This window comes from Lagopus muta, chromosome 2, assembly GCF_023343835.1.
Source record: "Lagopus muta isolate bLagMut1 chromosome 2, bLagMut1 primary, whole genome shotgun sequence".
Lineage (NCBI taxonomy): Eukaryota > Metazoa > Chordata > Aves > Galliformes > Phasianidae > Lagopus > Lagopus muta.
This window is the reverse complement of record NC_064434.1, coordinates 33,378,481-33,402,267: the sequence shown is the minus strand read 5'-3', so window position 1 is coordinate 33,402,267 and position 23,787 is coordinate 33,378,481. Positions and strand designations below refer to the sequence as shown.

Below are 23,787 nucleotides of genomic sequence, written 5' to 3'. Positions count from 1 at the left end.
TGGACAATCTCGTAGGATTGTGCCATGGATTCATGTGAACCTTGTATCTGCAGCAGCCACAGGCCTTCATATGGGATATTTTCTGATAATTCCTACAAGCGGTGGCTTTTAAAAGCACATCAGTAGCAGGGAACATATAATTCAGCTTTTGTTTTTCTGTTGCAACATTCTTTTAATTAGCACATTTAAATGACAATTCAGAAAGTCATTGTGATTTCAAAAGGCTTTGTACTATGTGCTCAGCTTTGTCATATGTACTTAAACTTTTAATTGCTGCATTGGAGAGGACAAAAGTCAAATTCTCCTGAGGATCATTAGTCAATAATGGCTTCTCCTCTTCTGTCATCAGTGGTGATATTTGAAGGCATTTATTGCTACCACGACAATTTTTGTAATATTCAGAACAAATTGTTCCCATTTAGCATCAGCACTGGGCTTTGAGACTGAGCATCAAATATAATTAAGTGGATTATTTTTGCAGAGGGGCAGACCTGACTGTTTGCCCAATCCCCACGCTGACTTGCTTGTCATTCGCAGGCAGCACAGCTAACACAGCACATCACTGAGGGAAGGCAAAGCCGTGAAGCTGAGAGGTGGCGTAAGCTGGCACAGCGGAAGAATGAAGAGCTGGAGAGATTTCGAGTGGAATTGGATTCCATATTGGATGTCTTACGGGAACTGCAGAAACAGGGGGTCGTTATTCCAGCGCCTAATTGCAGTGGACTCATTAACAGATAACTGTTGGAAGATGTGATTCGATGTGAGTGGTTTCACAGGAGCAGGAGTTGAATGTTTCAGTTTATGGATAGGAAACGTTATTGAAAACCATCAATGAAGTCCTTATAAATTGAATTACATTCTGATCTGAAATCTTACTTGCCCAAAGGAGAGCATTAAGCTACACCCCAGTTAAATGTCTTATTTTGTTAGCGATATAATTCACACTTTCTTACATTTTAGGAACATTGAGGTTATTCTGTAAACTCAGTTACCATTCCAGGTGATGCAGTTGCCAGAAAAATTCCAAGTGGTGTTTTTCAGATCCTGTAGAACACGCCTGAACATTTTTAACTGCCATTTATGGCTTGTGTTACATCAGGTCCTGTTTGAACAGCTTCAGTAATACGTTTGGTTGTATTTTTAGTGTATGCTGTTACCAATACTGTTCATGCAGGAGGGATGAGATCCTCTTTGTTCTGTTTGTTGGTGGGTAAGATTTTGAAGAATAAAATCAGTAAATTCTGAGTTTGACGTCTCAGCACTGCAAGTCCTTAAAAATTACGTAGCACATGTACAGAGATTTTAGCTCAACCAATTATACTTATTTAGAGCACAGACAAACTAAAGGGCAGGATGCACTCCTGAGCTCCTATCCCATAATTCTGTGCTTTCTACACTGTATTTTATATCACTGGTTTTATTTTATGAAGCTAAGATTAAGTCAGAAGTGAAATTGTTCAGAGTTGTTTGTATTTATGTCTCACTTTGTTAGGGACCAGCAGTAAACCATGCATTTTGACTTGGAGATACATGTGCATGAGTGTGCAGAAAGCACAAATAGTACCACTTACATCAGAGAGGCACAGGCAGTAATTAACAGTGCAAGATCTTTTTGACTGCACACATTCAAATTATGTCTGTCTATATGCATGTGTGTATATATGTGTGTGTGTATATATATATATATAAAAGGTGGTAAAGTATTAATATACTAATTCTGGATGTTTCTGGACATTTGCTAAAGATGCTGAAAATAATTACAGATGTTTTTTCCTCAGATGATGAAGTATTTGCCCAGTATTTGCTTGTCCATTGCTGAGGAACGACCAAACAACAGTGCACTATTAACTTAATCTGGGCTGAAAGCAGGGCATGGGGCGCACTGCTGTGCCTGCTCAAGTTATGGCAAATACTTTTATGCAGCTTGATACATTGGCTAAACACAGCCCTGTGAACAGTGAAAAATACACAGCCGTGCTTACTATTCTGCTAAAGGGATTTGAGAGTAGTTCCAAGACTGCCAAAAAATTATCATTCTTTTGGTATCTTTGTGACTCCATTTCAATCAGCGTGAATGCACGACCTGCAGGTTTTCAAATGGAATGTATAAAGTTGCAAGCAGATATTCACCTCAAAACTCTGATCATATCTCTCTAGTAGACTTTTATAAGTCTTCTCTGCCCAGATAGAAATACCCCTCACTTCACAATCTGCCTTATTCGTGTCATTGCTGTTTGGCAGTTTGCATGTTTGTGAAGAACTGTTTCCAAGGATGAAGCATGGAAGGAGTAAAATTCCATCAAAAATCTCTGCAGAATGCCCTCAGAGCTCACTAAGAATTGAAACCACTCCCCATCAAACCAGGTATTGCATTAGTTTTACAAAAACAAAGTCAGATATCCCGCTATTTTTATGGTTCTGTTGCTCTCTTGTTTTATGTTTTAATAAAAAAAATTAAAATTAAACTGTTGTATTACTTACATATTCACTATATTATATATTTTATGAGGGCTGCTCTGACTGTAATGCCGTCTGGTTTATTTTGTCTCCCATGAGGTTGTTGGTAGTGGTACGACAGTAGAGGTTGAACATTCTGGTACATGTTGTGGTTGTGTGACAGATGGCAAAGAGGAGCAGTCTGACAAGATGGCATCTGATAGGGAAGTGCACATGGATGAAGCAAAGGTGTGTCACTGAATTCCTCCATGCAGAAAAAATGGCACTCGTTGACATTCGCCAACACTTGCTGAGCACTGATGGAGGCCAAATAGTAATGTGAGCACAGTGAGGTGGTGGGGGGTGATAGTGGGTCACTTCTGCTGGTGCTCTTGCTCATTGTTGGCAAAAATGCAGAACTAATGGTGGTGGCTGTGTTGAAAAAGAGCATTTTGTAGCTGAGAATTTGCTATTTCAACTGGTGTTACTGTGCACTTTGTATCTGTTCTATTTTCTGTGGTAGTAAATATTCAGGGAGGCCCTCTTCACTTAATGCAGTCCATGCAAGCCAAAATATTGGACACTGATGTATTAGTCTACATTCATAAAACATGTAAATGCAACACTACATATATGAAATACCAGCTGTGTGTAAATACACTGCATTTAAGGACATAAGGACAGGTCACAGAGGGGGAGCCTCTGTGATTGGAAACACATCCTTCCACACTTTCCATTCCAAAAATGCCTGCAAAGTGTTACATGTAACCTTGCATACTGTTAGCTACAGCAACCATCCACCTACTGCCAATATTTCCTCACTAAACCCTGTCCCTTAGTGTGGAATATCCATTCAACAGAGGTCAGCTGTCCTGATTTGGTCCCTTTCCCAGTTCCTTGTCCCCTCCCCCCTCACCCCCAGTTCCTTTGCTGGTACAACAGTACAAGATGCTGAGAAAACTGAAACAGCCTTGGCTCTGTACAGCACTAAGAGGCAACAACTAGAAACACCAGCATGTTGTCACCATTGTTTTTCTGCTAAAACCAAAGCACAGCATCATACCAGACGCTATCAAGAAAAACAGCTCTGTCCTAGGACAATGTAACATCATTAAATTGTGACAAATCCTTCTTTCTGCATGATGACCCTCCTCAAAACTATTTCCTTTGCCTGATGCTGATTTTCTGGGAAAAGATGCTGATATTTTTTGTAAAACATACACAAGGTTGATTATTATACCAGTATCCTTCCCTATCAGACAAAATCTTGTCTATTAATTATTAAAAAGGAAAACAAAACTAAGAATGGTTTCAAAATTATTGGTTTAGAGGACTGGAGAAGGTTTCTGTGTTTGCTCTTAATTGTTGCCCTGATGTAGAGGAAAAAAGCTGAATTGAGCTGTACACACAAGAGCAAGTGCAAAGCTCAGGCTGTTCTGCTGCTTTTGAGTGTGAGGGCATTGCAAAGACAGAAGGGTGGCAAGATGAAAAAGTAGAGTAACAGAAGCAGGAACTGAATGCTTAATTACCCCTATATGGTTAACTCCTGTTAGAGAAGGACACCAGGAGTGCAGTTTAGATATGTAGTAAGCTCAATTGGTGTTAGCCCTTGATCATTTGGTTAAATACCTTTCATCCAGGCATTGTGTCACATGGATAGTTTTCTCTCCAGAAGTAGCAATTCTGCACCTAAGATTTGAAGTTTTAAGGTGGGAGAAGAGAAGCTTCAGTTAGCCTACAGCAAAGAGCAAGTTTTGTTTTTGCTAGAGCGAAGCCTGTATGACTGATAAGTAGCTTTAAATGCTTTCAAAGTAAGCTTCATTTCTCAATAGCCAAAGAGATGGATAATCCCTTTTGCACCGGTTTTTCCCTACTTAAGCAGCATTTCTGTTTTCAAGCATGATAAAGGCAAACAGTATATCAAATGTCATTGAAAGCAGCTCAGTCATCCAGAAAAAGGCAATAAAAGGTGCATTTAGCAAGAACTCTATCACGTTTGAGCTTCGGTTCAGACAAAAGCTTTACCATTGGGCAACAGAGACACTTGAGCACCCTGAGGAGGAAGCAGGGCTGCATTCGGAAGGCGGTGGTTTGCCCTCAGGTGGTGAAGTGAAGATGAATTTTACTGCTGAACCGCCTAGAGTTTCTCTGTAGAGGAGGTGATAGAGTGCCCTAGTGTTAAGTTGATTTTGACAAAGTTGAATTTTCCTCCATGTACACAGACTACAATGAAAAGTTTTAGCTTCAGTCAAAACTTCGCTTCAAAATATTTGGGATCCAAAGAAGTACACTCTTGGCAGACTTTCTAACTTCATTGGAGAACACTTACTTAAGAAGAGCTGTGTGGGGTAGATGGATAGCACAATTTGTGCCACAACGCCTTCTGAACACATGAAGTATCAGGGCTGTCTGTGCAGTGCCTAAGCAGTAGCTTGTTGCAGAAGCTAAAAAACACTGAGGAAAAGATAAGGAAAGGGACAAGAATTATACTGGGGAAAAAAAAATGGGAAGCTCACTGGCATAGCCTTTCTGCTCCTGGTTAAGTACTTACTGTAAATGGAAGCCTCTTCTGTACTTCAAGACGCCACCCAGTTCCAACCCCTGCTATCAGCAGGACAGCCCCAAAGCAGTTCAGCTGCCCATGGCCCCATCCAACCTCACCTTGGGCACCTCCAGGGATGGGGCTCCCACAGCTCTCTGGGCAGCTGTGCCAGCGCCTCACTGTCCTCTGAGTGAAAAACCTCCTGACAGCTAATCTAAAAGAATTTAATTCCTTTGAATGTCGCTAAGCAACCTGTCAGAAGGCCACTGCAACATTTTCACTGGGACAAAATGTGTCACATAAAAGGCAGATTACTTTCAGAAAAACCTAGTGAGACAAATGATCTTGACTCCTAGTTTGATGTGAGCTGGGAGTTTCCTGCAAAGCACTGTTACTTCACATTCAGCAAACCTCTTCTGTGCTCAGTGTGCTTGCTCTAAAACCATTTGGCTGTTAGTTAACCAACTCTGCAAGCAAGCTGCCCAAAAATTTATGAATGGCTAAAGTTTAGAACCTTATTCCTTCTCTAAAAAAGGAACTTAAGGATTGAAATTATACCTATTTGTTTTATTTACAAACCCTTGCCTGGTAAAACAGCTGTGGTTGCAGTACCACTCAGCTGGCTAGAGAAGGATGGAACAAGTACAGTGAGGCTTTAAAGCTGGCCTCAAACTACCTCAGAGCCTCCCTGCAGTCCTTTGCTGGCTGGCCAGTCAAAAAAGGGAATTTCCCAGAGCTGAAAAGCAGATGAAGGCTCAGCTGATAAGCAAAGCACAACTTACATGGAAATAAGTGATGGTGGTGGCACGTTAACTCTATTGGCAACGGATGAATATTTTTCATCCTATTTCCTGTGATTTAACAATTGAATTCTGCACTTAATCAAACTGGAATCTCACATCAACAATAAAAATCGCATTGATGCCTATAGATCAGTGGTTTCAGAGTGTCAATGAGCAACTGACAGAATGTTACACTGAAGTACTGTAACTCACACTGAAGTACTATAACTGCAGACTGCAATTTGGTTTATCTAGCCAGCAGCAGGTGGTGTCATCAGTTTGTAAACTCTCTTACTGATCTATTGAAGATACAAGGTATTCCCTCTAGAAGCTTGCACACTAGGTCTTGCCTGTACTTAAAAGCAGGTAGGACTTAGCAGCAGGAGCTGATACCATGCAGGTGTCCATTCTGCTGCTCCATTTCAGACGTCTTTCTGGGATTGGCAGAAGCTGCTCCCCGAGGCTGCCTGCTTAGCAGTTGCTTCAGCTTCAGTTTGGGGTTACAGTTTTCTTGGTCATCCCCAAAAACAGCCTTCAGCTTTCACAGTCCCCACAGATTATGGTATCGTCAGAAGCTGGAGGTAGGCAGTCATTTAAAACCAAAACCAAATCCAAAACAACACTAAAAAAAAACAAAAACAAAAAAAACAAAACCAACACAACAAGAAAAAAACCTAACACTGGACAAGAGGTTTAGACCACAGGAGGCACTGGAATTAAGCATTTGGTGTTTTAATTATCACGTGGACTGCTCTGTAAGCACAGCCATTCTTACATACAATTAAAAAAAAAAAAAGCACATGCTTTAAATACCTTCTACCAAAATAGCCAGAAGGTGGAGAAGGGCTTCCGACTGGAATTTTTACCTTAAGAAATTTTCAGTCAAGGATCCGATGAGAAGCCTGCATGGCCATTTTGCTTTCTAAAACTCTAGGTGGCTCTGAGATGAGCAGATCATCCTCACCTAGTGAAGAATTCTGCTCAGTGTTCACGAAGTTAGGAATGTTAAATTTCGTAAGACAATTCAGGTCCTCCTCTAATGTTCCACCGCTCCTGGAAGCTTCCTGGAAGTGGATATTACTCTCCAGATCTGGACCTTTCTGACTTTGTTGCGCTTTGTCGAGATGTTCCACTTCATTAATGCAGAAATGGAAAAGTGACCGGGACTCGTCAGCTATTTGACGAGAAAAGACTCTCTCCGACTCCAAAGGTCTTCCAAAATCTGCCACGAAGCTGTTCATCCGAAATCTTTTTTCAGAAGATTCTGTATTTCTAGGGAAAATAAAAGTACAGTGAGACACTGAATTTAGAATTATTGGCATTCTTAGCAGCATGTCTGGTTTCAGCAGTTATTATAACTAGGAAGAAAGAAAACCCTTCAGCTCATCTCTGAGAGTTACAAGCCAGCAGTGTTTATTATTTTCCACTGAAGCTACTTTAAGCCTTGATTTTGAGTGGTAATTTTCCATGGGAATAAGTTACAAATGCCAGCACTCTTTAATGGCACTTCTAGTCATCAGTGTAATTCAATAATCTGCTCACACCACCGAATGAGCTCAGAACTACCGTACAGAATTTCCTCATAGAGCAAGCAGTAGAAGTTTAAAATAAACCTTTCATAGAAGGCTGTGAGAATAATCTTTCATAGCTGGAACCTTTCAGAGACATAGGCAACACTGCTGTCATTAAAGACATAATTTGGGTGGTTGATTGTCTAGATATCAAACCACCTTTCACACTGATCTCAGCCACTGACACTCAGATTTCCAAATTAGAAGAGTGCTGTAAGGACTGGGTGGCTTAAAATTTCAGAAACATAGCACGGGAAAGACATCTTGACATCTCTCTTTTCTGGAAGTGTTAGTTCTGCAGAACAGCTGCAGTCTACATAGATTTGTGAGAGGCCGTCAACAGCTGGGGGTGAGGAAAGCTCGAGGTAGATGATGAAGCTTTACAGATAGCAATACATTCTCTGTCAGCCTGGCTTTATATGCTGTCATCACCAAAAGCAAGTTATTTGCATCTGAAAGGCAGTAAAGGCTTTCAGAGATGAGTAGTGAAAAATGGAAACATTCTCAGGATAGAATTATTTTGCTAAGTAAGCATTGCTAAATTATATCACTAAGATGTGGACAAGTAGCAGATGCCACTGAAGCCAGATATTTGGACTCCTGAAGGTGCATGCAACACTTACTGACACAGGCTGAACACTCTAGAGTCTGCTGGAAGAGTTAGCTTACAGGCTTCTGAAAGCCTCATCTGGCATGTTCATAAATCTATCCCTAAAGCCTTCATGTACAGAGGATGCTCACCATCAGTCTTTCACTCAGAGTTAATCACAGAGATCCCTCCCATCCAAGTGCTAATTTACTTTCATTACATGATGTGAGAATTAGAGCCTAACAAAAGCAGTTACATTAGACTTCAAATCAAAACAGCACTCCAGCTGGTGGAAACAGTGTTGGTTCATTCTGCATTTCAAAGTGAAGCATGTAGAAGAAGCATAATTGTTAAACTGATGTGAGACTGGTGTAGACAAAAATCTGCTGTAAACCCAGCAGGAATCAAACTGGACAGAACAGTGCTGCAGTAACCTTTGGGACAGATAACTGCAGTTACGTATTTATAAAGCACCACTCTGAATGTGAGTTGCTTCTACAGATCTGTGACAGAGTAAAGCTGGCAAGCACAGTAAGAAGAAACATTATAAGCTCACAGAGAAATGATTTAGGAAGAAAGCAAGTTCATAGTAAGGAAAATTCCTTTATAACCCTAAAAGCTGTGAAGGAGTAAAGGCTCACTGCACAGAAGGGCACCCAGGATTGGCAACAGCAGTCTGATCTCAGTGGATAAATAGAAGATGCAGATAAATTTTAAAATGACCAAAATGTTAAGAATTCATTATGGAGAATGATCCTATAATCCTATCAGGAACACATTGTCTAGTATACAGTCATCTCTTAAGATTCTGAAATTCACATACACTGTTCCTCCTGTACTGTGAGGGACATTTTTTTTTTACTAGACTAGAAACATCTATAGTCCTTCCCATTACAGTACTCAAACATACGTCAGTGTGTTCTATTTAGAAGATTCATAAAACAAGAAAAGCAGTCTCAGATCCCAGGTTTATATTTGGAGGACCACAGCAGGGAGAACAACCATTTGGACACCAAATCCCTACTGAATATTTGGGCCAAAAGGACTCTTGAGTCCCAGAAGTTATCAGCAAGAGCAGGATGGTGAACGCCAGCCATCTTCAGTGTCAAAGGTACTGAAAACCACTCAAAACGGTTGGTTCATTGGCAATGAATAACACAGGGAACTAAGCTCCCTTTTTGGAATTTTCCAGCTTGCAGTGCCAGGCTCTGGTTGATAGACACAGTATTAAGCAGATATGCAGAAAAAAATGCTTTTTATTTTTTGCACAAGCTGTACTGTGCACCTACTAATTCAAGTGAACAGAAGAAGAGTGCTAAAGGCATCGTTCCCGTAACTGATTACATTTTTGCCTCTCCTCATCCATGCCCTGAACCTTTCCCCTGGCCTGAGGATGTTTCCAAACTTGAACATCTTGTATAATTTTAAGAAGTGTATGCTATCATGCCCTTTTATATTGAGCCAAGAAAAGAGTACTACTAGAAAAGTCGGAGTACTCTATTTTGGATCCATCCATCTGAATCTCGTTACATTTATCTCTCACGTTAATGTTACTTTAAAGAACAGCCAAATTGACTTACTGAAGTCAGAGACATGTCTATCAATCAGGATGGCTTCCTCCTGAGACCCGGGGATGCCATTAATATCTATTTCTTAAGGACAGCTGCAAGGCAGCCCACAAATGAAGCAGTGAGTCACAAAGAATCCAGTCAGTCCTACAGACAGAAAGATGCAGGCGAAACAAACCCACAGTCTACTCTGTTTTCACCTTTTAGCAGGTATTTATGTTGTCCAGTCTTTATATACGTGTAGCAAAAACAAAAGGCATCAATACCTCAATACTCTTAGCTTATTTCTGGATGCTCTATTTGCGGTACCATACGTAGTAGGCTATAAATACCAAATCTAAAAAATAAAAAATAGTGCTCAAATTTGTTACAAGTGCCAATTTAGCGTATGTAGTAAGTGGGAAAATATTTGAGCATATAGCTTCTCAAGGCTGTAAAGGAATTTTAAAACACATATAGAAAGAAATTGAGTGGGGTTTGTTCAACAGCTGAAGAAAAGCATGAAGATTTAGACTGGAAGGGAACTCTGGAGGTCTTGAGTCCAATGCCTTGATGAAAGTAAGGCATGCCCAGGCTGCTTGAGGCTTTCTCTAGATGCAGAAGCTGAGTGGAGATGGAGGTTTCACAAACTCTCTAGACAATCTGTTCCCACAATACTGTGGAAGTAACAAGTGCAGAAGATATCAAGCAGCCCTCTGTTACTTCAGAGTCCACTTTTAAAAGCAAACAATCATTTTGATAAATATCTATGTAAAATTATCGTGTATTTGACTTCATGACTTCCACTCCCATTAGTATTATGCATATGAGATATAAACTTGGATGTTTAATGAAGAAAAAAGATCTGCAGGGAAAAGAGCTAGAATTTACGTAAATTAAATATATTTGGTAGCATGGTGTGGCTTTATTTTTTTTTACTTGAAATAAAGCATGAAGAAAGCTAAAATACCAGCTACAAAATTCAGGAAGTCAGTTCTGGAAAGCTGAATTCTTATGCCTCTGCTTCTTTCTCACAGAAGCAGCAATGCACAGAAGCTCACAATTCTTGCAGGTCTTCTGTAACACGGTCCTGCCTCTAGAGATCTGCTATCACAAGCTTTCAGGCAGAGCCTACATTATGACTAAATAACACTGGGTAGGCAGAGAAAAGCAGGCTGCTTCTGTGATAACCACAGGCAATTGCCTCTCACAATCAGCTTCTCATGATTACTACCTGCCTGTAAGACCCTCTCACCCTCCAGTGAGCCTTTTTATTTCTACCTGATGAGAAGCAAACCTGAGAGGAAGAAATGTGAGTTCAGATGGGATACTGGCAGCTGTATGCTGCACAACTGCTTTAAGTATGAGACTTGCAGATAAATGCCTGAGCCAGGATATGGTCTGCATATACTTAGCAGCCAGAAGGAAGTGGAAAAAGGCTTAGATTGTGACTAAGAGGACTCTGGTGTTAAGAAGTATGGAGCTGGATCTGGTCTTCAGCATCTACTGCAATTTTTCAGCAGAAACCAAGACTCTTGGAAGCTTGTGACTACAGGGTAAGGGAACATCTTGCTAATTCAATTGATAACTACATTTTGGACTTCAGCATATAAAACCTTCCAGTCTTCAACTGGTTAGTGTCTGCATGGCATTTTATTTGTATTCTCTCTGCCAATAGCCACGTTTCTCTGCTCCACTCATCATAAGGTGAGCTTAGTTTGAATTACCCCTGTTAGGTGGGGAGCAGTCATCTAAAGCCACGTGGTTGGCAGCCTACCTACTGACTTCCTTTCAGCCTTGATGTGCATCCATGTGGTAATTCCAGCTTCTTTACTGCATGCTACATACTACTTGCTAAATAGAGAATGCATTAACATGTACTTCTATAAAATTGCTCTCCTACAGACGCTTGGAACAAAAAACATTTTAAACAAAGACACACAGCAGCCTTTCCTAAGAATGGAGCAGAAAAGGGCAGTGCAGATCCAGCGCAACCTCAGCACTGCCACTGGTTGCTCATGGACTGCTGAACACCAGAGATGCCACATTCACTTTCCAGACTCACTCTTGATGTGGTGCTCCTGTCTTCGTCAGCAAGGTCAAAACAAAGAACATGAAGATGACAAAAACTGCAAGACCAACCCAAAATCCAATCACAATGGAATCTGTCAAAAAAGAGAAAACAATACGATCAGTATTTCACCTACACTTGCAGAAACTCTGCAGTCTGACTGCTAATTCCAAAAGATTTTTGCATCTTATTCCTGGCTGGAAAAAAGGAGAAGGATGCCAAAGCCCTCCTTTGTAACCTGGATTTTACTTCTTTCTAGACAAACCAGAAACAAACTGAAAGAGTGAAGGGGCTGGGTTCTCCTGGCTGTTAAACTAAGAGCAGCTCCTTTTTTTATCCTTGGCCCATGTTCAAGCATTGCTTTGGAAACAATGCCAGTGCTAGCACAAAGATTAGAGGATTATTTGATTTTCAGCAAAAACCTCTGTCCCTGTAGCACTGAGTTACTGTTATTCTGAATGATTTCTCTTCTGAGACCACAAGGCTTCTAGTTTCTGATGGATCACTTAGGCCTAGGAAGATTTTGCTTCCTTTCAGTGGTGAAATAGAGGCTTCTAAAGTAAATGGAAACAAAGATTTTCTGTTTGCTACCTTAACAAACATCAACAATGAACATCTAATTTTTGAGTTTCTGACTTTCATACAGAAAACTGTAACACAGTGTCAAAAGGGTCAAACGAATTTGGACAAAAATCAATTAAAATGCAATAGCCTCGTCAATGCAATTGCAGTCTGACTGTTATCCAGAAATGAAGCCTCTTAGAAGTAACCTAGTATGTCTCTTCTTGCTTCATGGCAAGATAAAACACAGTTCATCCATTCTAGAGAAATAGCTGTCTAGCCCATTAAAAAACCTTCACAAGGAAGGTTCCAGACCAGCAATCCAGCCTAAATGCTGTTATTACTGTTTTCCTATGTCCAATTAGGCCTCCCCTGCTCTAATAAAAGTCCACTGCATCTTATCCCACACTCAGTTCAAATAGTCTGCTATAGCTTCTGCCTGGGCTTCCCTAAAACATGTGGCACTTGTCCATACACAGAAAACATACTTACTGTTCTCATTTACAGCAAATGGATCTGTACATAAATCACCAGCACTACATAAAACATATCTAAGTCTGCTTATGACTTCCCAGTAGACCCAAAGCTGCTTCTGAACACATCTCAGAACGTTTAGTAACTTGATTAAGAGATGGTACAAGTGGGACAAACCAGACAACAATCAGCTGGTAGGCATAGCCCAAATCTACAGAGCATGAAGCCAAAATGTGGTCTGGTCCAGGACCCACAGCCTGCAGGTGCTTTTTCACCTATCCTTCAGTTGGTTATTCTTAGTTTATGCAAATATGCAAACTGTCACTGTAAAGTTCAAACCATTAATGTAGGGGCATGCCAGAGGAAAGTCTTAGGACAATCTCTCTTTACACAGCTACTATTGAACGTCACAGATCTGCTTGCCCCACTGCAGCAGACAGAGCACACACTAACCAAAATATTGAATGCTCAGTCTCGCCCTTAGGACTAACTGAAGACTCCAGAAAACAGGAATTGGGTAACCTGCCTGCTGCTTGGCCCCAGTGGTTAATCATGCACCCGCTGTGAAACATCTTCCATGTTAAAGGAAGATCTGGAAACTGGAAATCAATTCAAACCATTTGATTTTCTATGTGAAGTAGAAGTGTACCTGCTGTGACTCAACATTGTCTCCCTGTGAAAATACTTTATCACAATCAAGTCACTCCTTAATCTCATTTGCTGATACACTAAGCAGGTTTAGCTTCAAGTCTCTCTCTGCAAGGCTTTTTCAATCTGTACTCTTCCACATCCTTTCTACTCAACATCTTTATAAAGAAACTGAAGGGCGATTCAGCTGTAGATCTTCACGATGAATGGAAAGTAGAGTGTGGTATAAATCACCCCATGCTGACACTCACCACATTTTTTTAAAAAGGAATACTCCTTTTAGCTTCAAGCATAATGGTAAGAGTTTATTTCTGCAAACCTGTGCATTATGAACCCTGAATTAGTTTCAGAATCATTTTGCAAGTTTAGTCTGTATTCAGTGTTTGCAGATGCATTTTTTTTAACAAAAAGCATTAAAAAAGAAATGTAATGTATTACAAGAAATTGTAATAGAGTTTGGCCTCTGATTTGGTGGAGGAAGATAAGGAGGATAAAGCCAGATAAAATTAGAAACATGAGAAAAGCTAACCTACATTTTTCAAGTATCTAACATTTGTAAAAATGCAGAGAGTAAGCATCAGATTTTTGTAAATTGTAAAAACCAAAATTGTAAAGGTAAACTACAATTTGGGCCAAAAAGCAACTTTTGCTCCAGTTCTTGTCTTCTAGGCATGTTAAAAACTTCAGCAAGTTCTTCCTGACTCTCCCAGTACCACGCAAAACTCTCCCAGCTGTGCAGAAGCAAGGCAGACAGGCCTTCCTGGGCTACCAGCTGCCACTGCAAGCACTCCTTTTCCCCAGTCTGAATCCTCATCGTGGTAAGCAAGACATGAAGTGTGCACCCCACCACAGACCAGTGCTCCAGTACTGGATGGGGACCCTTCCTCACTACTTCAAAGACTGGTGCTCAAACTCTTGCCCAGGGTACTCAGCTCAGAAGCAGTGGAATAAGATGGTTTGCTTATCTTTGGTAAAGTGCGTGAAATGCATTCCATAGTTTTGAGTTAGTTTCTGGGCTTTTTAGTTGTTGTTTTTTTGTTTTGTATTGGTTTGGTTTTTTTGTTGGTTTTTGCTTTGTTTTTTAATTAAAAACCTCCTTCCCTCCATCTCAAAAAACAAATTTTCTAGAAGTCAAAGCTATTGAAACTAACCACTGTTATGCACTAGCTTGTCCCAGTTAAATGATCTCCCAATTTCTACACGTTTCATTTCTCTGGTCTCTGTCCTCCACTTTTTACTTGTACAGTTATTAAGCAGCTTCAGCATTTGGACGACACTGAATTTAGCAGAAAAATTTCTTCCATAAAGAAATTCCTAATAAGTTTCTTCAGAAAAAAGAATTTTCTTTTTTTAAGTCTCTGAAAGTTTGAAACTTATTTTTTAGGAAATAAAATCGAAAGCAGTAAGGCTGCCCATTAATGCCTTTTTTGCATTAATGGGAACAGGAACAGAATAACATGGATCATAGCAAGCAGTAACAAGATGTAACACTTCAGTTCCTAGAAGCATGATAGTCCCCAGTAATAATGAATTTCTAATACAGTCAAGAAACTCACAGTGTTCCTACACATAAGGAAAGCAGTCAAAACAAACAAACAAAACTACAATAATCTAATAAACTATTTGTTGAAAAAAATTGGAGAGATTTCAGCACAATAATCACTTATAAGTGAAGAGCAGGAATTTTAAGATGGGGAAGCACAGCTGAAATAAAACACATCTGTACTGAACTTACATTTATGAGCCTTCAGGCCTTCAAATGACACTGGTCCATACTCATAGTACTCATACTCCCAGGTGTAATCAGAGTTAGACAAGGCCTGCTGGGAGGTTCTGTTAGAAATCAACCTCAGGGCAGACATCTCGCACCTAAATAAATATATCCTATGGATATGAAATGCATTAGTAAAGAAACACATGTTTCTAACACATCTTTGATTTTAGAATCATATCTTTGATTTTCAATGCCTGTATAAGCGTACAAAGTATCAAAAGCAGGATTCTCAGAATGTAATTTTTATAGTTGAAAAAGTACTGAATCCCAAAGACTACCATCCTTGGCAGCTTTCAATGAACGCTGCCATGGGAATCTGTGTGGAGAAGTGACCAGAGTGCCAAGCTCAAAGTGTTACATCATTCGTACAAAGTCCAGCTGGCACCCTGGAATAACACTCTTTTACATTTTCCTTAAAGAGCCAGAAAATGAGTCAGAACGCATTGGCAGCAAGCTCATGGATTACCTGAGGGACCTTAGTGCTGCCCTACTGTCAAAGTCACAGTCAGAGGGCAAAGAGTAGACTGGCCAGATGTGGACAACAACAGTGCAAGAGGCAACAGATACAAGGTGATTTGTGGGAAATTTCAGTTCGACATGAGGAAAAATTTACCTGATTTAATTGAACATGCTTTGAGCAGGAGATCAGACCAGATGACCACCAGGGGTCCCTTCCAACCTAGATTTTTCTGTGTGAGAAGCGTTTCAATGTGCCGCTAGAGAAGGAAAATAAGACAGGAGTGATTTTTCCCAAAGATCAACAAGAACTGAATCCAACACTTATCATCATTAAAGTTAGCCTAATAGACATTCTGTCATTACAATACTGCAACACTGCACTAGGAATGTGCATTTTTCAGAATGTTAGACAGTTCTACACACATCAGAAGAAAGCACGTTGCACAACACTTGCTGCAGCAGCTGGAATCAGAACGTCTGTAATAAATAGCTTTATTATAAAATAGCATTCCATAAGAAACTGTTCAGTGCTCTTCTAAAAGTAAATTGAGCTTTGGGTAATTTTGCATTCAGTTAAAGCCCAGCAGAATGAAGACTTCATGCAGTGTGTAAAACTAATGCAGTTAGCTGTCCTCTGGACAAGGAAACCCCACAGAATACAACTTCAAATATGGATAAAACTTCTTGGAGAAACAAAAAGAAGAAAATAGAGGTCTCTAAGTAACCATGTCACTCAAAACAGCTGAAACTTCAGTCCTTCCATTAGATTCAGTAAAGCTGTGTGCAAGTAAAGGACATTGTTCAAATGCTGGAAGGGCCATGTATAAAGAACAGCAATGGGGCACAAAGTGAGGAACACATATTCACCCAAAAAATACAAGCAGACATCCAAGCTCTTTAAAAAGAAACAAAAAAAGGGTTCTCCTTCTGTAATAGTAAGTGAAAAAATATATAAAGCAATAAATAGGCCTTGTTTTCAAACTCAAACCAGTTTAGTTTTCAGCACTGGCAATTCACCCCACATTTATTTGTATAAGGACAAAGTGCTTCACATTAACCTCACCATCCTTCAGCCTCTAAGAAAGCCCCCAGATGGATAAATAGCATGAAACACAGAAGGCCAGAAATGAAGAAAGGTTACTGCTTGTAATGGACAATCCAGTTCATGGCCCAGCATCTTCATATGTCTGATGGAAGATGACAGGAAAAAGCGAACACTTTTATGTACTTGTGTTAACCAGGGAAGTTCTTCCCTTGCTTTCTCAGTGAGAAAAACTTCCCCTATTTTCTGGAACCAAAGAGGATATCTAATCAAGCTTTAGATTTGCTTTTAAATTCAGCTAAGTTAGCTGCTGCTTTCTGGGAGAAACAAATGGCACAAAGGGAAAACTATGATTCTTGTCCTAATTTGTTCTCAGCACAGTTGTCTCTTGCTAGATTCTGCATTTCATTTTTGTGACTAACCCCTGTGGGTTCCCATCATCTTTTCCCCTTCTCCTCAATGTTTTCTCAATGATGCATCTCTTGCCAAATTTTATTATACATTCTGTCTAAGCCTGCTTATCTCTTTAGGAGCATTTTAGAGAAGTCTTTCACTTAAATATTTTTCACACAGCTTCTTCATTGTTACCTTCTCTCTTTCAGTATTATAATAAAAGCTGAACCAGAATCTGCAGTCAGAAAATTTCAGCATAGGTTACCTGAAGAGTCAGAAAAATGCTGCTGCTTCTACGTCAAACCCAAGCAAATGGGATTAATTGGGCCACATGCAGGTCTCTCTCCCCCTCCCTCTCCAACTAATCACTATTGTCCATTCATGGTCTACTTGGAGAAGAGTCACTTCTACTGCACCAAAAATTTGTCCTGCTTCAGCTGTAGGTTCAGACAAATAGCTTCAGCGTATCGCCACTGGCTAAAAGCATTTCTATGCTTACTTCTGTTGTAAGCACTAAGCCACTATCAGAGACAGCTAACTGAAATTTTGGCCACCAGCTCCCAGGGTAATCTGCAGGGTGAGCTAGCAGCCTGCTTCATGCATCTGCAAGGTGCAGTGGGACAGGGAAGGAATCTGGATTCCAGATAAGGGATTCTAAGGAGGAATTTCCCCAGGAAACAGTCAAAAACTCTTTTTTTTTTTTTTTTTTCCTCTCTCCCCCAAGTAGACAGCAGTGATACATCCCCCAGCTCCAAAGCATGACTGGGAGCTCTTCTGAGTGGCCTTGCTGAATTTGTTTTTTTATTCTGTAGAGGCCATAAGGAGTTAAGGCAAACACCAAAGTCCCTCTGTTACCTTCAGTGTGTACCGATGCTGGCAGCCTCCCCTCACCCTGCTTCATTACTTTCAGAAGCAAATAAGTGAGGAATAAAAAGCTTCATTTGCTCTCTCAAAGAAACCCAAAGTGAAGCCATGCTCTGTGCCACCAACCAGGAGATGCAAACAGGTTAGTCACCTGTCAGTAAAAGGGCAAATCCTCATGGCCCTCTTCTGGAGCACTGGCTTGGTCTCTCTGCAGACTAAAGGATGTCAGCAGGTGGCTGCAGCTCCTGGAATTGAGTTATGCCTTCATGAGAACTTGTTCAGAGCCTTTGTCAAAGTTTGTAAGGTCTCAGCTGCCTGCCAGTGGTACACATGGAAGTATTCATATTTCAACTCTGCAGATCTATCTCTGCACAAAATCCACATCTCTGAACTGCAGCTGGACTATTTGCATCGCTCTGGATATCATCAGCAAATCTGCTCTGCACAACCACTTACCTTTCACACAGACACCAAGGTTCTCTGAAACTGGACACACACCATGTCTGAAGCACAGTTTCATGGTTTAAGCTGCCACTGGGGCCACCAAGGCAAATCTGATTTTGTGTACATCTGGAACTGGCCTTGTATGTAACCAGCAACAACCACCTCCAAATCTGACCTGCACACACAACAGTAAATTTATGCAGACTGATCAATCTACTTCTTCATATCTGAAGCAAGATAAACTACCAGTGAGGAAGATGCAAGAAATGAGGCACATTTTCAATCAAAAACTACATCGATTTTTCATGTTTCCTTTCTGCTTACCAGTGCAGAGTCTGAAAACTTGATTGACTTCTGGCCCCTTGCAAACAATGAACATCCCAGAAGCCAAACATGCACAGAAAGCAACAACACTTCGAACTGAGCAGTCCAAGGCTAAGTAAGCTGGTACATCAGTTCCATAGGCTAGGCAGGGCAATTAAACCAGAAGCTGCTGGCTACAGGAAGTTAATAACTCAGGCTGTTCCTGTGCCCTGAGTCCCCATAATAACAGCAATATTCTGGGGGGCAAAGGAACCAGCCTTCATCAGCACTGCTCTGCTTTTTACTCTAGGAGATGCAATCACAAACAAGCCAATGAGGAAATGAAGCACAAACATAGTGACTCTGCTCTGCATGAGCTAAAACACACAGAACCCAGCTTTCTACAGCCCTAACCTATGGCTATTGTTTTGAGCAAGCTCTGCCACTTTCAAGCGCAGATGAGAAAGGAGTTTGCAGGAAATACTTAGCCAAATGGTCTGTGCTTCTCTGCCAATTCACAAGATCCTAAATGTGCAGGACTTGAGGTGCAGCTCAAGGTCTTGTATGAGAAATATCCAATCTTCCTGCCTGCAACTAGAGAAGAAAGCAAGCAATAAAAATTCAAAATTTAGTAAGAAAAAAAAACAACAAGATAATTGAAAACTGTACAATCAGAAATCAGTGCTAATCTCAAGTGCACAGCACCTGGGACTTATCTTTGAAGGAAATCAACTGATGTTAATAGCTCATGAAAAGCATCATTTGCACGAGCTATTGCATGAAAGCACTAAGAATGGTATTGGACTCATCACAGGAAGACTTTCTAACAACGGTAAGGAAAAATCACTGTTTTAGTCACTGCTTATCCAGGGAACTAAGGACAAGAAATGAAAAATTGCAGACATCTGTACTGCATACTGCTGTATTATACCTCACATAGCATACATTTTAATATCCTTACCATTGTCAAGTGTAAACTAGACTCCAATAACAAAGTGCTCATACAACATGCACATGAATTACCAACAAATACGTCCAGTTTTCCTTGAACACTTCATGTATTGTGGAGCTTTGCTGCAGTGTAGGAGGCCTCCACACCGCTGTGTACAGTTCGCATGCAAATTGCATTGCAGCCATTTGTGCCTAGTTTAAAAGCAATTACTGTATGAATTTAAAGTAAAGTTTAACATATGAAAGACAAAAACAGTTGGCTAAGTATTTTCCTAAAAGATCATAAACATGTATGCAAACACCAGTGCCCACTTATCAGCTCTGCTCAGTAGGGGCCACCTCAAGATGGGCAGAAAAACATACAAAATCATATTGCACTGCACTCACAGGCAACTAATGGATTTGAGAAAAAGTTGATACCTTGCATGCTCACTTTTAAGTCTTGTCTTTGAAGAAAGCTAAATTGTACCTAATGAGATATCGTAAAAGCTATATATTCCTTCTATTCTTAAAAAGTTTCAATCCTGAGCTGATAATAAAGGTACAGGGAATTGTCAGAGTTAGCAGAGAGCATTGAAGCAGCTAGCTTAGTTTAAATGTGGTACCAAAAGCCTGAAAAATTACAGCCAGAATAGACAATTCTAAGACAGCATTATCTACAACCAAAAAAAGAGATATTAGCCATAATTCCATGTATTTCCTGCAGCCAGGACAGGACTTTACATTCAATCTATCTTCACGCTTCAAAGCCTAGCTTCAGTTGAGTTCAAAAACCAAATATCAGATTTTGCCATCCTGAGCGTCAAAATGAAGCATTACAAGTGTCCACACTTCCACCCAAATAATAAATCTCCACAAAAAACACACGATTTGACAGCTGTTTTAGTCACAGTAGAACAAGACTAACTCTTCCTTCCAAGCAAAGGCTGTTTTTCTAAAGAAGGAAAACTATATCGGAACAACAGGTTCTAACTTCAGAGCCACTATAAAGAACAAGGGCAATCCTTCCAGCTATTCATTGACAGCCCAACCCCTCCATTGCACAGCACTGACCTTATGAGAAGCAGCAGGCTCACAAACACAGCACAGCTGTGGCTGGAGGAGAGCTCCAGGTCCACCTGTGTCCCCATCCTCTCAGTCCTGCACATATGGCAGCTCCACAACTTCAGGTCCTTCAACACTAGTCACACTAGGAAAAGCCCTACCAGGGAGCCATAAACCACTGACATCTTTTCATTCCTACATTTGTACAAATGCTGACAGAAAGGTACAGGCACTCAACACCTCTCTGAAAGGACAGCTTGCTAGTACCTCAGCAGCTTAGAATTCTGCTCATTTTTAATCTTCTGCACTACAGCTTGTTTGGCTTTAACCCTTCAGTAAATATCATAGATAGAAGTCCCAGGCTGAGCTGTTACAGAAAAGCCTCAAGCATGTCCAACAAGGAGGTCAGAGGGAGCCATGCAGGAAGGTTGCAGAGGACCTGCCCTGAATGCATTGGTTTGGGCAGCATTATTTTCCTCAGTTTTCAAAACTAAGCTCACTTGGCAAAGAAGTCTTAATTTTTCTCCTAATAAATGCTTGTTTTCACCCTCAGCTCAGAGCTCTGTCTTGGTTGTGCATCAATGAGAAAGATCAATGAAGCACCAGAGCTGAAAAGCAGAGCGGGTCTCTAAAGCCACCATCTCTGGGATGCAAAGCAGTGCTTGATCTTTTCAGTTTGAAAAGTCACTGAGGCATTATGTTTCTTCGAGAACAAAATAAAATAAATAACACAGCTTCTCTTGTAAACTTCCACACTGGGATGTGGAATGTGTTCTGAACTCCTGCAGTTCACCACCAACGCAATCAGCGAACGTTTCCAGCAGCCACTGAAATTGAATGTCTTTGAAAGGGCAGACTGGCTCAGAGTTTTTTCAAGCCAGAAATGTTTTTACCTGCCTTTACATATAACCCTTCACTCTGGTGCTGTAGAAGAGGCAAGCAATGTACTGTAGTGCCTCAAATACAATTTCAGGTAAACACTTCCAAGCACACATCCGAACACTGTCATCCTACTCCCCATCTCATCCCAGTGATGCACCAGGCTACAAACAAGCAACGAGAGCCCAAGGAAACAGCAGCACAGCCAGGACCCACTGCAATGAGAATGCACAACAGAGCTTTAATTTATTTGTGTTCAAAGCTTGCTAGTAACATCTCACATCACTGGCTTGGGGACTGGAAACTTGATTTAAACTGCAAGAGTATCGTCTGAGCTTAACCTTAAAACCTCTTCTACCACGACGAGTGTGGTAGATGAACAGAGACAGAATAAGTACAGAACTCTGCCCAGCTCTTCTCACACACTGGATTTTTTGGTTGATGTATTTAACACTGTTTTGCCTGCAACTGATGCACTGGATTGCCTCATTACTTGAGGCTGATGGAAGCCCTCAGCCTGTAGGTCTGCTGCCTGCCTGGCCACCTCCAGGGGTTGGCTCCTGCCGTAGAAATCTGACTTAATGCTCTGATTAGGAACCTGAATCGTAGAATGGTTTGTGTTGGAAGGAGCTTTTAAGATCACGCAGTTCCAACCCCCTGCTATAGGCAGGGACACCTCCCCCTAGACCAGGTTGCTCAAAGCCCCACCCAGCCTGGCCTTGAATGCTTCCACGGAAGGGACATCCACAACCTCGCTGGGCAAAACACCGATTTATTTCCACCGTGGTCACGTAAATCTCCATCTCCGAGGGCTCGGAGGAGAGCAAAGGGAACCGCTCCCGAGCAGAGCAGAGCAGCCGTTTGGGAAGCGCCCGGAGCAGCTGCTCGGTGCTGTAGCGCAGAGCCAGGCAGCCGCTCTGACAGCACTGCCACTGCTGGACCAGAAAACTTTCTTTTTCCCCCCTTTCTTTCTTGCAGACATTCTAGGTTAGATTTTAAAGTTCGCTCACACGCTCATCAGTACGAAGGACAAAACTTTTTTATCCCATCCAAGCGGTAAAGCTTCCTACGGAAGCGGTACGTTTCCAGCTGATGCTTCCCTCTCCAGACACGGGCTCTGGAGGAGCCGATCGGAGGAGCGAGACAGCAGCCTTTCCACAGCCAACGCATCCCACAGCGCCGAAGCCGCCCCGAGCGTTCTGCAGAGACGAAGGCAGTAACCCCGGAGGCTCCCCTCACACACTCCCGCCGCCGCAGCGCCGCCCCCTCACAGCGCTGCCCGCCCCGCAAGCGCCGCGAGAAGCCCCCGCCGCCACACCGCCCGCCGCCGCCCTACCTGCTGTGGCGCCGCCCAGCGGCGGTGGCAGTAGCTGCAACACCGCACCAAGCCGAGCCGAGCCGAGCCGAGCCGCGCCCGGCTACAGCCAATGAATCAGCAGCGGCCGCGGCCCCCCGGCGGCATGGCACGGGCACGTGACGCGCCCGGACCAATAGGCGGCGCGGGCGGGAGCTGTCCTAGGTGCTTGCTGCGGCGCGGAGCCCACACCGACGCGTGGGCGGCCGCGGGCAGCCGGCGGGGCGGGAGCCGCGGTGTCGAGGGAAGGAGGAGAGGGGCGGCCGTTAGCACACGTTTTTATTATGCTTAACGGACGTTTCTGTATTTCAGTTTGCGTCTGTTACTCACGTCCTGTCACTGGGTACCATGGGGAAGAGTCTGGCTCCTTCTTCCTCCACCGGTAAGGGCACACCAGTAAACACCTCAGAGCCAGAGCTAAGCAGTAGACACCAGTAAATACCTCAGAGCCAGGCTAAGCAGCCTCTCCTCAGACATCAGCTGCTCAATCTTTGTGGCATTTAATCATCTTCACAGCCATCGAGTGGTCTTGCACAGCAGTACAGCAGAGCCCTCACCCTGCTGTGGTGCTTGCCACTGAACTTCCTAGTGAGTCCTTGCAAGTGCACAGGCATTTATTCTTTAGCACCAGCCTCTCTTTATTGTTCAGACCCATTTGCCTTCCTGCACTTCACTGCAGGTCATCTGCAAGTAAGGATATGGATGAAACCTCAGGTTTTCAACTCTTATTCTCTCCAGGCAAAGTTGCGATCTCGAACAGTTCTCTCATCTTCAACTCAGAAATATAAAACCAATGCTTATGCATCATCGCTATCAGAATCAAATAAACACAATGGAACCTCCCTTTTACTGATTTCATTGACATTTAAAAGGCAGCATGACTCAGGATTTTGTTGTATTTCCTAGGCTTAAAAACAACTTAGCACTCCAATTTCCTCCCCAGGAAGGAAGTTCCATGTAGTTCCATCACTTCCACTTCATCTCCTTTGATTTGGTCCTTCAAGGAAAAATTAGAGGCATCTAAATGCCAAATGCAGCAGGTGCCAAACAACGTGAAAG

General features: G+C 41.9%; 2 protein-coding genes across 12 annotated transcripts in view; one reads left to right on the top strand and one right to left on the bottom strand.

Annotated features, from left to right (window-relative positions):
• CEP162 (centrosomal protein 162) overlaps positions 1-4,594 on the top strand; it is a 47,373-nt gene extending 42,779 nt beyond the window's left edge. For 5 of the 6 annotated variants that reach the window (XM_048934855.1, XM_048934853.1, XM_048934852.1 and 2 more), the window contains one exon: positions 538-4,594. In XM_048934855.1, coding sequence (XP_048790812.1) covers positions 538-738 — 201 coding nt within the window. In that variant the 3' untranslated portion in view covers positions 739-4,594. The remainder of the gene's footprint in view (positions 1-537) is intronic. The other variant, XM_048934857.1, reaches the window with a different exon arrangement.
• A 1,917-nt stretch (positions 4,595-6,511) lies between these two features.
• MRAP2 (melanocortin 2 receptor accessory protein 2) lies at positions 6,512-22,823 on the bottom strand. 6 transcript variants are annotated; one of them, XM_048934917.1, is made up of 7 exons: positions 22,711-22,823; positions 18,210-19,094; positions 17,905-17,998; positions 15,609-15,711; positions 14,957-15,105; positions 11,533-11,632; positions 6,512-7,032 (listed from the first exon to the last, which is right to left on the bottom strand). In XM_048934917.1, the coding sequence occupies exons 5-7, from the start codon at positions 15,081-15,083 to the stop codon at positions 6,639-6,641; spliced, it is 621 nt and encodes a 206-aa protein (XP_048790874.1). In that variant the 5' UTR covers positions 15,084-15,105; positions 15,609-15,711; positions 17,905-17,998; positions 18,210-19,094; positions 22,711-22,823; the 3' UTR covers positions 6,512-6,638. The 6 variants fall into 6 exon arrangements, with proteins under 6 accessions (XP_048790874.1, XP_048790872.1, XP_048790873.1 ...); XM_048934915.1 differs by lacking the exon at positions 17,905-17,998 and having other exon boundaries at positions 18,210-18,372; positions 18,915-19,094; XM_048934916.1 differs by lacking the exon at positions 17,905-17,998 and having other exon boundaries at positions 18,210-18,372; positions 18,985-19,094.
• Positions 22,824-23,787: the final 964 nt, after the last annotated feature.

Excerpts from the sequence above, each read along its gene's own strand:
- MRAP2 (XM_048934917.1), bottom strand. The coding sequence starts at position 15,083 with ATGTCTGCCCTGAGGTTGATTTCTAACAGAACCTCCCAGCAGGCCTTG. Across the intron at positions 11,633-14,956 it reads AGGCCTGAAGGCTCATAAAT|ATTCCATTGTGATTGGATTT; the intron begins GTAAGTTCAGTA and ends CTTTTTTGACAG. Across the intron at positions 7,033-11,532 it reads ACAGGAGCACCACATCAAGA|AAATACAGAATCTTCTGAAA; the intron begins GTGAGTCTGGAA and ends TATTTTCCCTAG.